The sequence below is a fragment of the Onychomys torridus genome, chromosome 10 (assembly GCF_903995425.1).
Source record: "Onychomys torridus chromosome 10, mOncTor1.1, whole genome shotgun sequence".
Lineage (NCBI taxonomy): Eukaryota > Metazoa > Chordata > Mammalia > Rodentia > Cricetidae > Onychomys > Onychomys torridus.
In genome coordinates this window covers 73453711-73470550 of record NC_050452.1, presented here as the reverse complement: position 1 = coordinate 73470550, position 16840 = coordinate 73453711, and the positions used below count along the sequence as shown (strand labels likewise).

Genomic DNA, 16840 nt, shown 5'->3' with positions numbered 1-16840 from the left:
TGAACAGAATGGACAAATAATACTGTCTTTGTGGAACTAATTTTCAGTCTAAAGGGATGAAACATGCAGAAAATAATTTTAAAAATAACGTCCTCTGTGTTAGAAGATAAAAACTGTTGGGGAATAAAGATAATGCAGGGAGAAAGACAGGTTATATGTGAGCACTGTGATTTTAGAGTCACTGGCTCAAGAGAAAGAGCATTTGAGCACAGAATTAAAGGAGGTAAGGACGCAAACTTTAAAGTAGTCTGGGAAACAAATGGAACAGACTTTAGTAAAGCCTAACAAAAGATTTGTTGGTTCCAAATGAAGCCCATAATACATTGTTAGCCTTGGGTTTCCTGTCTTTCTGCTGAAATAAAGTAGAAGGCCGTGGTACAGATTTTCTCCACACTGTGTTTTGGGAAGGATTTTATTCCAGTGTCTCCCATATTTTCCTTATTTCATACCCTTCTTAGGTAAATAGCAGGTGGAAAAGGGAAGACATTCTTGGTAGAGGGAAGGGTATGAGCGAAGGCAGGACTGAGAACCCCGAGCTTCACTGAGGGTAAGGAGGACTGGTTTGACGAGAACAGACGACTTTTGCTGAGCAGTGTGAAGAGAAGGCTAGAGAGAGGTGAGGTATAGCCCGAAGGCATTGAAAAATCACAGGCAATCCATCTGTTTATAAGTAAGAATCAACGCAAATGAAGACCTGGAAGAGATGTATTAGTGAGCACTGCAGATAAAAGGAAAAAGCACTCCTGGTAGAGGGAGCAGGAGACATGGGCGTACATCTGTTGAGACAGCAAGAAGCCTCTTGTAAGTGGAGGAAACAAATGAGGCTGTAAGGTAGTCAGTGGGCTTAAGAGGTATACGGTTTCTCAACTTGGACACTATTGCCATGTTGGATTAGCTAATACCTTTATTGTAGGGTAATTTGTGCATGTATGTGTCTCGGTGTTTGTCCCTGTGTTTGTCTGTCTGTCTGTTCTGTGCATTCATTGCAGAATGTTTGTTTAGCAGCATCCGTGATCCCTATGTGGTAGATGTCAGTAGCACCTCCTGCCTAGTGACAACTAGAAATGTTCATTATAGACTTGCAGTGTTCCTTGGTGGGGGTCTAGGAAGGAGGGAGGTGGTATGGGAGTTGTTTCTGGCTAAGGACTAGTTGGGGCTGGAGAGATGGCTCAGTGGGTAAGGACACTTGCTGTGCAAGCATGAGGCCCTGAGTTTGAATCCCCATCACCAAACAAAAAGCCAAGCACAGCTATGCGTGCACTTGTAACTCTAGTGCTCTGTGGGGGTGGAGATAGGATCAGTGTGACATGCTGGCTGTCAGCCTAGCTCCAAAGTTCAGTGAGACACCTTGTCTCAAGGGAATGAAGCAAAGACTGATAGAGCAGAACACTTGACTTTGTGCTCTGGTGTCCATATGTGTGCACAGTTGTGTGCACCTACACACACATGTGCACACACACACACACACAGAACTAACACTAGTAAAGGATCATACAGGTTATTTTAAGGCTTTGGCTTTTCAATTGTCATAAGGTGGGAAGACATCATTGGACATGATTTGCCTTATATTGTAACAGTTATTCTGGCTTTTATTTTTAGAATAAACAGAAAGGGAGTAAAAATGGAAGTAGGAAAACCAGTTAGATTTTGGAGTAATGTAGGTGAAGGTTACGGTAGTTGGTAATATTGTTAGTATAGGAGTATGAAAAGTAGTTCCATTCAAGACCTCATGTCACACAGCTAGGGAGTTATTTTGACCATACTTTAGTTTTTGCCACATATTCCACAACTCAGCATGTTTTTATGAAATAGTGATTCAGGTAAATAGATTTGATTTAAATTATTTGGGCAGATTTGTTTTTCTTAATAAATTGCTTTCTCACTTAATAATAAAGAGATAATGTCCTTGTTTTTGCATTTTAAAAAATGGTTTTAAAATTTATTTTGGTAACTGGGAGAAAAACTATTCCCAGAATTTATTTCTCTATAAATACACTGATAATGTGTGATAGACTCTCCGATTTTAACTAATTACAGTGTATGAACATAAGTGAGGCCTGCTGTGGTAGGAGAGAGCTCTGGTGGTAGTCTGCACAGTGCCAGGTCTGTAAGTGCTCAGAATACTAGTCCTTTTGTGACTCTGGAGTGAAAGAAAATCATGGATTTAAAAGTAAGAGCTAAGATAGTCACCGCTATCAAAAACTAGGAGAAGTAACTAACCCTTCTGCTTTCTGTATCTGGTAAAGTTAATGTGAGGCTACTCTTTATGTGAGACCTTGCAGGGAATTTAATGTTGATGATGTTATTGTCATCCTCTATATGAGAGGTATAGGCATATGCTGTATCAAATACCTTGTGATTTCAAACAAACGATTGACTCTGCATTAATGAATTATGCAGACTTTCCAAATAGTGACAGGTTTTAGTGTACAGTATAAAATCTACACTAATGCTACAAACTGCTTCGAAAACCTAAGTGTTGGGAAGCTGTCAGGTTGACAGTGGTTGATAAAAGTTTTTAAGAATTTTGATTTTTTTTTTTTTTCAGTTTTAAGTTTTATCATTAGCAGTGAATGATTTTTTTCATTGTAGCAAGTTTCACTGCGTTTGTGAGAAAATGTCTGCTTCATGCCCATATCTGAAAACCATGGGTTTGTAAAATATATTTTATTCTTTGACGGTATCATACCTGATACAAATGTATTATTATATTCACTCCCACCATCCTTTCTAGTTCTTCTATTCTCTCGGTGCACCTTCTTCCCAAGTTCCCCTTCTATTTTCATGTCTCTTTTCTGTGACCACTGATTTCACTAGAATTGCTTGACTGTGTGTGAGTGTGTCTTATTTACTGGAGCCCGGGCACCTTATCAGTGGATACACCAAAGAAGAAGGGTTCTCTCTCCCCGAACAGCCGTTAACAGCCACTAGTTCCTCAGCCTACTGATGGTGCTTCATGAGACCATCTCCAGTCCACGGTGGGCGGTTGACAGGGTTGTCCTGTGCAGATACCACAGCTGCTGTGAGTTGATGGGGGCAGCTGCCACGCTGTGTCCAGAGGAAGCATGTCATGATATCCTTCTGATACTTCGCTCGTCCATTCTTTCTACTTTGTCTTCAGTGGTCCCTGAGCCTTGGAGGGGCTGATACCGATGTCCTTGATAGGGTTGGACCCTCAACAGCTATTTTTGCTTAGTACTTTGACCAATTCTGAATCTGTACATTAACTACTGCTCATGTAAAAAGACTTCTCTGACCAAGGCTGTGAGAGCAGCGTTATCCTATGAGTATAAACATAAATATTTAGAAGGAATTGCACTGAGTTCATTTAATAAAACCACAGTAAGCAATAGATTCCTGTTAGCTCTCCAGTCATGGGCTTTTGACAAGGTTATGATACCATGAAAACCATAGTTTTTGCCTTCTAGTCTTCCTACTGAAAGTGTTGTTTATAAAAAGTAATTAATTTGACTCATAAACCAAACATGGTACAGTGGCTTATCTTGGAGAGAACTCTGATACTTTGGTATGTAGCAAAATTGCTTTATGTGCATTTTCTGTTTCATTACATTGAGTAACAAAAAGATGTAATTAAAGCATAGGCCAGGACTTTATTAATTATTAATTGCTCCATTAAGGGTATTCTTAAGCAAAAGTGATGTAAAAATTTGTTGTTTTTCACTGGGTGTGTGATATTTAATATAATGACTGCTAGGTTAGTCTGGTGCTTCATATTTCCTGATATGTACTGAAATGCCAGTTATCTACAACATTTGTATACTTTTAGTGCAAATGCTATAAAAACAAAAATAACATCCTTGTTATTAATGAAAATAGTTTTGGCCTCATGGGTCTCAGAAACTCTGATCAGCAAACCATTCTATGATAACTGCTCCTCTAAGATGCATTAAAAACTAGAAATTTAAGATTAGGCCACAACAGCATATTGTTGTAATACTGCATAAACGCTACAGGTTCTGTGACAAGGAAGAGGAAAGGCGATAATTCAGCTGAGACCACCAGTGAACTTTTTTTGATAGTTTAGTAGTTGAAATAGATAGGAAAAAATTAAAAGATTTCAACCAGATACTTGGGAGAAAAAAATGTTTTCATGTAGAAAAGAACAATAGGAGGTTAAATAAGAAAATACCCACATGGTATGGGAAATTCATTTCCTCCTTTTGGACTCTAGTTTGCAAATCTAAAAAGTGAAAAGATTAAATTTGATTAAGGTTACTTTCAGACTTAAAAGGCAAGATTGTGAGTAGTGTCTATGTAAAGTTCCGTCACCTTTGTTAACCGTAAGGTGTTTGTAAAAATAAAGATTAAGGTTTTTGCTGTGTATACTGTTGTATTTATAATAAAAATATGGGATGAATGGTAATGAGGCATAGTAAACATTTAAATAATTTCTCATCTTTATAGTCATTATCAGTTTTATGACCTTTAGTTTTCTAATATAAATTTGTTTACTCCTACACTAGAATTTTTTAGTGTTTGTGTTATGAAAATTCACACTTCTTTTATTCAAAAGATTGGAGAATCGAAGTATTTGTTGGGCCTTCTTATTCTTAGGCACAGGGCCCCAAGATTGATCTTAGTTTGTGATTTTACTTCCTAGAATTATCTGTATCAGTAACTAAATGTTTCTAATTGAAAATATAGGTGCCCCTGAGTTTTTAGACAATTTAGAAGCAATTGGTACAAAAAAAAAAAAAAGAATATATTTACATCATAGTATTCTTAGGACAAAAAGTCTCTTGATATTTATTAAATGCTGACATTTTTGAGAATAGTAGTAGCCTTATAGTCCACTAAATATGCTTACACTGTAAAAAAAATTTTTTTTTTCAAGACAGGATTTCTCTGCATTGTAAATATTTTTAATGTAGAATTTTGTAGTTGATAGTTTATTTTTCCTTGAAATATGAAGCCTTGTTAGCAAATAATAGTTTTTCAATTTGTTACTTTTTATCTTTAATATTGAGTTAAAATGTTAGTGCAAATTATTGCTTTAGATGATTTATGTGACAGTATTGTGTTTAATAAAAACTTTTTGTGAAGAAAATGGTGTATTTTACTCATAATCTCTTGTTGACTCTTTCAGGAATGGATCGTGATTATGGCCCTGGATCTTATGGAGGTCTGACATTCCAGGATATTTATCTAAAAATTCTTCTTTTGGGTACCAGTAAAGGTGAGCATCATTTAATTTTTTTCTTTTTAAACTCTTATAGGGCTGGATCGTGACTATGGCCATGGATCCTATGGGGGTCAAAGATCCATGGATTCCTACCTAAACCAGTCCTATGGCATGGACAATCACAGTGGTGGTGGTGGGGGTAGCAGGTAAATTGCTTAATCACTTGGCCATATAATTAGAACTGTAAGATTCTGGATATATTAAGTATTCCTTAGGCTTTTATGATAATTGAACTTTGCTGTTTGGTATTGAATCACCTGAAATATTTAAAGGTGCTAATTAATGGGCATAAAAATTTTCTTAGTCTTATTGGCAGACATTATTTTCGGAGGACACCATTTATCTTTATTTCAGTAGTAGAATAAGATATTTGGACACTTTAAAAAGAAAAAAAAACCTTCTTTTATTTTTAATTCATCAGTCAAAATGTCCTGATCAAATAATACAAAATGTTATTGGAAATACTTATTTGTGACTTACTTTTCTTACTTGTTGAAAAGATTTTTTTTTTTTCTTATGTGGGCACTGTGTAACAGCAAAATAGTCTGCCTAGAATGGCTTTAACTGAACCAGTCTAGCTGCTTTCAGTTTCTAAGAAACATTTAAGATAGATTTCATTTCATTTTAATTTTAAAGCAAGTTTGAAGAGCATATTGTAATAGTAAAAGTGTTCTTTAAATCATGTTCAGGTTGTTTGCTGGCAGCTGCTGCGTACATCCAAAACACTGCTTAAAAATGAGGGTCATGCACCTTTAACTACAGTCTAGACTTTGTATTTTACTGTTGATATTCTTTGAGACTTAAACTGATTAAACAACTACAGGTCTTAGAATTGATCATGTTTAATAACCTTAAAGGGGTCTGTTTTTTGAGATATAAAATGTCCTTCTAAATACAAAGAAAAACTAGTTAGACATTTGAGATCATCATCCTTCATAAACTGAAGGATCTGGATTCCTTAAGGATGGACTTGAGCGATGCTTGTTTTCTTGGTGCTTCAAGTGTGTCACTGTGGTTTACAGTAGAGTACAGTCACGAAAACAAACAGTTACTTACTGTCTTATGTAATGCTTTGAAATTCGAAGTTGGGAGGAATAGTATTTATATGGCTAGTAGGCTTCAGAATTAAATAGTATCTTCTACTGAGTGACTTGTAAATCACTGACTGATGTAACATCATTTAAATGTTTTAGTATATCAGTTATTGGCCTCTTGTAAGTGTATTGTGCATAAACTATTTCTGTAGTTATCATTCATCTCTTGTGTAATTGTGAGCTTTTTAAAAACTGTGTGTAATTAAGCAACTTCTGTAATCTATGTTTTGGATTTGTGATAAGTAAAATGATTTTTTTTTTTTTCTGTTGAGACAGTGTGGTTACCTTTTAGAGTAGTTTTTAATGTGATAATTTCTTGATAGGAAATACTTTTTCAAATAATTGAAGGCATTATAAAATGTATTCCTTCTCATCTGCTTTGAATATTCATATGTAGAGGTGTATGTTGGTGGTCTTTTACTTTCATGTTCTGTTTTACATGTTTATTCTAGATGTGTTAGATTTACACTCTCATCAGTGTTTAAGGATTGGCCTTGGCTAAGGTTTGACAGAATGTCAGACTTTATAACCTGAGATAATTCCTCAGCTTCGGTTATTATAGACACAATGAGGCAGTTTGTGATATAGATTATTGAGGTGCAAAGGATCACTTAGTATCACAAAGACCCCCCATCTATGCAGTCTTTGTGTCCCTAAAAAGCCAAAATATTGTAAATGCTTTGTAATTTTCAATATTAGGGAAGGATTCAAAAAAAGTTTAATTAGTTGGTGAACTTTAGTAAATAACCTTTTCTAAGACTAGGGCTGGGCTTTAGTTATTAGACAGACAAATCTTACTAAAATAAAATAGAAAAGCTGCTAAAAAGCAGAGTTGAAAGCTAAGGTTGACTAAACTCAATTTCTATCTAGAAACTGACTCAGATAGCTTTCTGTCTGGTCTCATGTTGAACTGCCCAGCCCTAATCAAGTGTGAGCAGAAGTAGAACTATGCAAGCCACTATGGTATAAATGAATTTTAGTTGATAAATGTCATCTGATAACTTGTCTTTTGAATTGTCTAACATTAGTAAGCTTACTTTTGTTTTTTCCCTCACTGTGCAACTTTTCCAGGTTTGGACCTTATGAGTCTTACGACTCCAGGTCTTCTCTGGGTGGGCGAGATCTGTACAGATCTGGCTATGGTTTTAATGAACCCGAACAAAGCCGCTTCGGAGGTAGTTATGGTGGTCGATTTGAGAGCTCCTACCGGAATAGCCTTGACTCTTTCGGAGGTAGAAACCAGGGCGGGTCTAGCTGGGAAGAACCTTACTCCCGTTCAAAATTGAGGCCTGGGTTTATGGAGGACAGAGGAAGAGAGAATTACTCTTCCTACAGCAGTTTTTCTTCACCCCATATGAAGCCTGCACCTGTAGGCTCTCGGGGGAGAGGAACGCCTGCTTATCCTGAAAGTACGTTTGGAAGCAGAAACTATGATGCTTTTGGAGGACCATCAACAGGCAGAGGCCGAGGCCGAGGAGTAAGTACAACAGAATCTTTTCAGATTCTTTTCACTAGTCACTCTTTTAAACCCTTTCAAGACCATGGTTTTCAACAAGAACAAACACTGTTTGTCCAGTGGGCTTTAAGCAGAGGCTGAGTCATACATAAAGCTTTAGGTTGGCTGCAAAAGTTTTCCAGCACCTCAGAAAATAAGTTGTAGTGTGAGATGATTCATTCATGAAGTTATGTCAAATCTCCCTTTATGAAAAAGGTGAGGATATTAGGTTTGGTCTAAAAGGGGTTAAAAGGAGTTGCATTTTTCTTTGTAAACACTAGCAGTTTTGCTGGTGTGATAGTTGTTGGATTATTGTAAAAGGTAACTGAACCCTTTTTGAGCTCTGAGTAGGTTAAAGGTGCAATGTATAATAAAATATTTACCCTTTGTTAGTAAACTCTAGCAAGTAGAATCCCTTCAAAATTCCATGTTTCCTGTTAAATACTCAAGAGATCAAAAGTCAGTGTAGAGTCAGGATAGCTTAGCCATGTTTACACGTTGAAGAAGTTGATATGTATGACAGATGGTAGAATGATTTGTGGTCAGTATTATTTTGCTAACTTGCTCTCTTACTATATGTCCTATTGGTGATTGTTTTCTTTTCCCTAATTCTGTTGAGAAAGAATCTCTTACTTGTTTCTGCTTGCTTCCTAGGAAGTAATATTTTGCAAGTTATTGCCTAACTGGGTAAATATATTAGCCTATAGGTGTTTAGTTTCAGGATATACATTGTAACAGTTATGCTTAGTAAGGGTGCATAGGTTATGGGATTATGTAGTTTGATTATTTATATTTTTGTAATATAAGATATTTCTTCAAAGTCAGTTGTATTTATTATTCTCCTTGTAGAAGAACATGTTCTGATAGACACTATAGTAGGGCATGTGTTTTTGACTGTTCATTAGCCTTGGGTCATGAGCGTAGTTTGTCTTACTTGCGTAGAAATTTTGCATTTTTAATAGTTACTCTTTACTTACATAAAATGCATTGCACCTTTAATGTTTATAATGAAGATTTTTCTGATGTGTCCATATAAATTACATGGAGACATTTATGTAAATCTCCTAGGTTAGATAGATATTTCTAATCATATATTAATGTGTAGGCAGCAGTGTTCGTCCACCATACTTGATGATTGTAGGCTCATTAAAAGTAGTTGGAGTAGTGGGCTTTGGGCTTTGAAATTGAAAATACCTTCTAGTTTGAAAATTTGGAAACATTTAACCTCTTCCATGCTGTGTGATATTTTGGGCAAAGGATTTTTTCTTTATGAGGATTCAGGTATCAATTTTGTTTTCTTGATGTACAACTGAGTATTCCTGTACTTTGTGTTTACTCTTCTAGTCTGAGTGGACTTCTCTTTCTTTCCTTCTGTTAGCCAAGTAGATGAACTGTTAGGATCTTCATTTTAACCTTCACTTGTACAATTCCCATTGGGTCCTTCTCTTCAGATTACTCCTCAGTCTTTACCTTCTAAAAGTAAGATTAGCAGAATAAATGTCTATGGACATGACCTCTTGGTAGAGTGGATTTTGTTAATGACAAGAGAAGAGGAAGGGACACAGAGTCATTTGCTGGTATGACTCGTCATCTGTAAACTTGCTTCTTGGGGCTTTGGGGTTATAATATGTTTCTTTAGGTAAGAATGTGAATGGAACGTCAGATGCAATTCTTTATCTGAGGTGTGTCTTGGAAGTTGATGCATGGTTATGCTTTAACTCTCCTATTTCATACTAATGTTCCATCTCGCCTTCTCATTCCCATTTTCAACAGTGAGAAATCCTAAATGATTTCTGCATCATTTTTACTTTAAACTACAAATATGATCATCTTTGTGTATCTTAGTTTTATGCAAGGTTTTAGTAAAATCAAAGGTTTCTTTTAAGGTCTTTGATGGGAAAACATCAAGTAGGAACTCTGAAGAGGAGTTGTCAGAGTTGTACAAGTGATGACCCTCTGACAGGCACATGGCGTTTATGACCTCACATCATAAATCTGAACTGTAGAAATTAAAATAGAACATAGCCACCTTTGAATACTGGAAATGCTAATTCACTGGATTTGAGTTCATGTGATCATTTATAAACTGTTTTATATGTGCTTTCTCAGAGAGGACATGTAAAATTCAATTAAGTTCCACAGAATTTTCAGGTGAAAACTAGTAACTAGATGACAAAAATTTGTATTAATCCATATTTTATCTTGACATTATGTTAATGTTTCTCGATTTCACAAATTTACAGCATATGGGTGATTTTGGAAGCATTCATAGACCTGGAATTATTGTTGACTATCAAAACAAATCCACCAGTGTGACGATTGCTACCACAAGAGGAATAAAAAGAAAAATGATGCAAATATTTAATAAGCCCGGGGGAGCCTTTATCAAGAAACCTAAGCTAGCAAAACCTATGGAGAAGATGAGCCTCAGCAAATCACCTGGTAAGTGAAAGACTGTGCTGTGGCTCAGGGCACTTTTAGAACATTTTAGAACACTTTAGAACATTTTAGAACACATTGACTTACCATTTTTAGTGTTCATTGTAACTGAAAATTAGATCTATGAATCCTCTGGGTAGTTATTAGTCATTGTTACTGTTCAAATGTATTTTTTTGTATGTATGTATGTGGGCATGTCCATGCCACAGCATGCATGTGGAAGGTCAGAGAGCAACTTGAGGGAATTACTTCTGTCATTCTACTATGTAGATCCCAGGATTGAACTCAGGCCATCAGGCTTGGTGGCAGGTGCCTTTCCTTGCTGATTCAGCTTGCTAGCCTCCAAATGTACCTTTAAAATTAATGTGCACTGGTCAGTTTATTTTCCTCTACTTTTGTGTGGTGGAGGCTTAGTTGTTACACCCTATCCCCCAAAGTCTTACTGTATAGCCCTTGCTATGTAAACCAGGCTGGCCTTGAACTCACAGAGATCCACTTGTCTGCCTTCTGAGTTAAAGGATGTGCCACTGCACCCAGCAAAATATATTTTTAAAAGGCTTTGCAGATGATTTTGATTCAAACCCCTTCTTGGATGTTATATTTATTATTGGAGGAGTCTATCTCATAATGTACAAAATTCTCTGTATCAGGACAAAAGGAAGAAAATTTTCTAGTCTTTGGCATTAGGTAAAACTGTTTCCTCTAGAAAATTAGTTTGCTTTTAGTCTTCTGGAGATGGTATCTTAGAGACAATCCTATTTGTTATTACAGAGTGTTGGGAAGTTCAAGCCCATCTGAAGATGGGGATAAGGTCATTTGTGACAGTACTGAGAGAAGTGACACACCCAGGAGAAGTGTGGAAATGCAAAACTTAGACGTGGTGAGCTAGGCAACAGTGGGGAAGGAAGTTAAAGAAAGTCTAAATTCAGGGAAAGCTAGATGAGATGGGAAGGCCTATTGTCCAGAAGGTGTTAGTTCCCGAATTTGGATGATAGATTCAGCATAGCCCTCAGGATTTGGGCTGACTAGGCCACACTTAACAATTTGCAGTCTTAATTCAAGGCTAATCAAGACAAAGCGGTATTGGCACAGTGACTGGACGTGTGTGGATCTGTGGAAAGGAGCCAGACATGATCCACTGGTTTTAACAAGGCTGCTGGGACTGCTGAGCGAAGAGTCTTTGTGTAAGTGGTTGAGCTAGCTGACTAGTCATACAAAGATTACCATGCAAGAACTGCTCCTAAGAACAGATCTCAGAAATCTCTTAGCACAAAGCTTAGGCAAACGTTCATGATTTTGGATTTAACAAGGACACCAAAAGCATAAGCAATAAGTAAATTAGATTTCATCAAAGTTAAAAACTTTAGTGTTTCAAAGGCCACCATTAATAACAAGTAAAAAGAAATTTGTATGTGGTGGTGCACATCTATAATCTCAGCACTTGGAAGCCTGAGGCAGGAGAATCAATTTGAAATCAGCTTAGGGTAGAAAAGACTCATCTTCTATCCCTCATAAAAATGTCAAAAAATATTTTTGCAAATTGTGTATCTGAGAAAGGGCTTATATCCAGAGTATATAAATAACTGTAACTCTAACAAAAAGACATAAATAACTGAAAATTAGGCAAGGAATATATGCAAAATTTATTCAGAAAGACATATAAGTGGCCAATAAGCATATATAAAGCTCATCAAAAGTCACTTATCAGATAAATGCAAACAAGTACCAGAAATAGATCCTCTGTGTCCTCCAGAATGGCTAGAATAAAAAAGATTGATAACAAGCCTTAGCAAGTCTGTGGAGAAATTGCTTTACAAAAAAATTGATTTACTGAGAGAGAGAGAGAACATCTGGAAGTCATAGGACAACTTGGTTGGTTCTTTCCTTCCACCTTTACATGGGTTCTAAGGATAAATTCAAGTTGCCAGACTTGCAGAACAAATGTTTTATCTGCTGAGCCATTTCATTACCTCCTTCCCCTTCTTCCTTTTTGGAGATGTGGTCATGCACTGTAGTCCTGGCTGGCTGTGTATTTGACTGTGTAGTCTGAGATGGTTTCCAATTCAAGGTGGTTGTCTTAGTTAGGGTTTCTATTGCTGTGAAGAGACATCATGACCATGGCAACTCTTATAAAGAGAACATTTAATAGGGGCTCACTGACAGTTTCAGAGGTTCAGTCCATTGTCATCATGATGGACCATGGCAGTATGCAGGCAGATGTGCTGGAGCTGAGAGTCCTACATCTTGCAGAGAACAGGAAATCAACTTAAACACACTCGATGGTATCCTAAGCACAAAGTCCCTCCCCTCCCCCCTCCTGCCCCCAGTGACATATTTCCTCTAGCGTGGCTATAACCATTCCAACAAAGCCACACCTTGTAATAGTGCCACTCCCTTTGAAATTATGGTGGCCATTTACATTCAAACCACTACAGTGGTCAAACTAGCTTTGGCAGCACATACACCAACTTAGCAATCCTCCTGCATTAGGTCCTGATTTGAATTATAGGCATTCATCAGTGTGCCTGGTAGCTGTGGAGAAATTTCTACACTGTTGTAAAAATGTGAACAGGGCATACACTTTGAAAAGGGTCTGGCATTCCTCAGATGATTAAACTGAATTATATGACTCAGCAATTCATTCCTAGATATATGCCTAGAAAAAACTAGCAGTCCCCACAAAAGCATATATAGTTATATGCTGAAAAATGTTGGCCAATGATGGATTGCATATACAATATTGCATATACAAATGGCAATATCTTAGCTGTATTGTAGACCTCGTCAACTAGGTTTGTATATGTATATTCTGTATCTGTGCCTTTTCTCGAAAACCCTAGTCTTGAGTGATACAAATATATACTAATGTTTATAAGGCATTTGTCAAAATAGTCAAAAGAGGGAAAATCACTGATATTGATCAAGGGATGAAAGGATAAAATGTGGTATGTCCATATTCTTTGGTATGCTATAATAGAACATTTAGCTATAAAATAAAATGAGGTAAGCATACATGCTGTAACTTGAATGAACTTTTGTAAAGATGATGATAAATGAAAGAAACCAATGACAAAGTCCATGTTGCATAATGTTGCATTCTTAGGGATGTCCAGAATAGAGGATCAGTAGAGACAGAGAACATATTGGTCTGTGGAGTGGGAATATGGAACATGAAAAGTGATAAAGGTTTCTTTTTGGGCCAATAAAAGTGTTCTAAAGTTGATTGTGATGTTTGCATATATTGGAGGATAATAATGACCACTGGATTTGTGCAAATTACTGATTTTTCATTTTTAAATTGGTACTTCTTTTTTGATAATACACTTTAAATGAGTTAATTGTACTTTAGAAAGACAAAGTTTTTAAGAGCTAATCTGCTCCTCAGGCTTAACAGGGAGAAAGGGTGATAAGACTTTTATTTTACTAAATTGGGTAAAGTATGTTTGAACAGATTAGATTAGGATAAGAATATAAATAAAAAAGCTAAGGAAATGTCTGTTAGAATTTTCTGAGAAAGCATAATATATTCAGTACATGTTTTGTGTGTTTTTGACTGTATACTGAGTTTTTGTTTTTCATATTTATTTTGCTTTTTCTGTTTTTGGTTTTTCTAAGTAGATGATATTGTAATTCCCCTTGTCAACTGCTATCTTCTTTCGCATCTGTCTTATGCAATTACCTGACTGAATTGGAGCTGAAGAAGATTTGCATAATTACAATGAATGGCTATTTTAAAGTTGCTTTGGTTAAAAAATTTATAATTTTCTTAAGTCCAGTTTGAAAAATAAGACATTGTTTGTATTGCAGTGAACTTCTTCTTATGTGTTCTTGTCAAAGGAATTGCTTTAAAGAAGTGATCGTAAGAATTCTTCCCAGAAGGAGTGGAGGAACACTAAAGCCCAGAGTAGTTTTGAGTTAAATAGGTTTTCATAAACTAGGTACTTACTATATAAGTTTGCAGTACTGACAATGTGTTTGTTTATTTAAACTTTTTATTTCCATTTAAATTAAGGATTAGTAAGTGTATACAGTTTGATAAAACCATGTTTTTACAATTGTTTTTTCTTTTTTGGAGTGCCTTTTTGAGACTTACTAATTTTAAAATTTATTTATATATTTTTTAATATTTGGGTGCTTTACGTGTATGCTTGCACACCAGAAGAGGGCATCAGATCCAATTTCAGATGGTTGTGAGCCACCATGTGGTGCTGGGAATTGAACTCCAGACCTCTGGAAGAGCAGCCAGGGCTCTTAACCTCTGAGTGCTCTCTGCAGCACTTTTTATTTTTATTGTATGTGTATGGGTGCTTTCCCTGTATGCATGTCTCTGTACCATGTGCACACCTGCTCCTATGGAACTGGGTTAGCGACAGTTGTGAGCCGCCACATCGATGCTAGGAATTGAACCCAGGCCCTGTGGAAGACCATTCAGTACCATTTCTCCAGCCCCAGATTTTTAAGTGTTAATAGTAACCTAGTATTTCCTGAATGCTTCTTGCACATGGACACTGTGTTAAAGAACATACATGCATAACTTGATACAATTTTCAAACCAAATTGAGCAGGAGAAGTTATTTGTGTCCAACTCTCTACAACTGACAAAACAACCCAGGTCAAACAAGCAGTAAGCGGCAAAGCCAGGCTTTGTTCTAAAGCTACTTCTGTGTCTAATGTTATGGTCCTAACAGAGTTTGCTTCATATCATTTCCTATTTATTTATTTACTGATTTATAGTTAATTATTTTTGAATCTATTTATCCCATGCTGGCCTTCAGCTTGCTTTGTAATGGAGGATGAACTTAAACTCTGCATGCTCCTGCCTCCATTTCCAGGTGCTTGAAACATAAACACAGGCCACTGGTCCTGATTTATTTATTTTTTGTGTTATGTGTTTATGTGTGTGGGGAGGCGAGGGATACTCGTATTGGGAGACCAGAGGTCAACACTAGGCATCTTCCTCAGTTGTTTTTTTACTTATTTTGAGACAAGGTTTCTCAGTGAACCTGTAACTTACAGGTTTTGGTTTGATTTTTTTTTGGCCAGCAAGCCCCAAAGATTCTCCTCTGTCTGCCTCTCTAGTGCTCAGATGACAGGTGTCTGTCACCCTGCCCAGTGGGTGTTAGTGATCTGAACTCAGGCTGGCCTCAAACTTGCTGTGTAGCTAAGTATGACCTTGAGCTTCTTTTCCCCTGCTTCAGTCTTCTTACCAATGTTACAGGCATGTGTTACAACATGGGTTTATGTGGTTCTGGGGATTGAACTTAGGGCTTCATGAATGTTAGGCAGGCACTCTACCAACTAAGCCCATCCTAGCCCAGTAAGATCCTTCTCTTCCCTTCCCCCTTTGCCCTCCCCTCCCGTTCCCTCCTCTCTTATGTTTGTATGGCTATATGTGAGTATATGCACTTGAGTGCAGGTGCCTGAGGAGGCCAGAAGAAAGTGTCAGATTCTCTGGAGCTAGGGTTACAGGCAGTTAGTTATTACCTGCTGGACCTGGCTGCTGAGAATTGAACTTGTGTCTCCTACAAAGGCAGTATGTACTCTTAACCACTGGGCCATCCCTGGAGCCCCAAGTAATGAGATACCAGTTTTATCAGTCCATACCCATTAGGATGTTATAATGAGGGGTGGATAACAAGTGTTGGCAAGGATGTATAAAAACAGGAACCATTACACAGTACAGATGGGTATATTAAGTGGTAGCATATTAGTGTTTCTTTGATGAATATCTATTTGTACAGTGGAGTATTGAATTGTAAGAATGAAGTACTGATACATGGTGTAACTAATGAACTTTGAAAACATGCTAAATAAAAGCAAGACCAAAAAGAGAGATTTACTGATTCCATTTAAATCAAATATTGAGAGTATAGAGAGGACATGAGTAATTACTAATATCTTAGAGTTGAGTTGAAGTGGGGAGTGACTTTTCAGTGGCTACAGTTACAGTTTGGAGTGATGAAAGTATTCTGGAACTAGATATTGGTAGTGTTGTCACAACATGGAAATGCTGTTTATATTCAACATGGTTTGAATGGGAAATTTTATGTTTTGTCTATTTTATCCTAGAATAAATTTTTAAAGATTGCTTTTATTTTGGAGATCTATAGATACACATTTTAAGAAAATTTGGGAACACCCTCACAATATAAATGTGAGGGGTTTTTTGTTTGTTTGTTTGTTTGTTTGTTTGTTTTTTTGCATTCAGGCCTGACTGTTATTGGAGTTGGAGTTTTATCCAGGTCAGGCTCCTTCAGTGTTTCTCAAAGTATGTGAGCTATTCAAGATGAGTTTTAGGCTCTATGGATACTATCCATTTTGGTAAGGATAAGCAAAAATGAGCAGATCAAAAATATGTAGCAAATAATCACAAAGAAATGAAACAGATAAAGAATGTTGCAGTGTATGTATTAAAATGAAGTTTTTTTCCCCTAATATCTTAGCAAAAATTGATCCTAAAAATGAAGAAGAAGAAAAGCGGCGAATTGAGGCTCGACGAGAGAAGCAAAGACGTAGACGAGAAAAAAACAGTGAGAAATATGGAGATGGATACAGGTTTGTGTTCACAAAATAAGAAATGAGGCTTATAAATGACAGTTCTCCAAGCTG

The 16840-nt window shown here is 36.7% G+C and overlaps 1 protein-coding gene across 1 annotated transcript in view; it reads left to right on the top strand.

Annotated features, from left to right (window-relative positions):
- Znf326 (zinc finger protein 326) overlaps nt 1-16840 on the top strand; it is a 42073-nt gene that overhangs the window by 4334 nt on the left and 20899 nt on the right. Inside the window, exons 3-7 of the mRNA XM_036200855.1 lie at nt 5108-5143; nt 5238-5349; nt 7369-7774; nt 10036-10234; nt 16675-16786. Of these exons, the coding sequence (XP_036056748.1) occupies nt 5108-5143; nt 5238-5349; nt 7369-7774; nt 10036-10234; nt 16675-16786 (865 nt within the window). The remainder of the gene's footprint in view (nt 1-5107; nt 5144-5237; nt 5350-7368; nt 7775-10035; nt 10235-16674; nt 16787-16840) is intronic.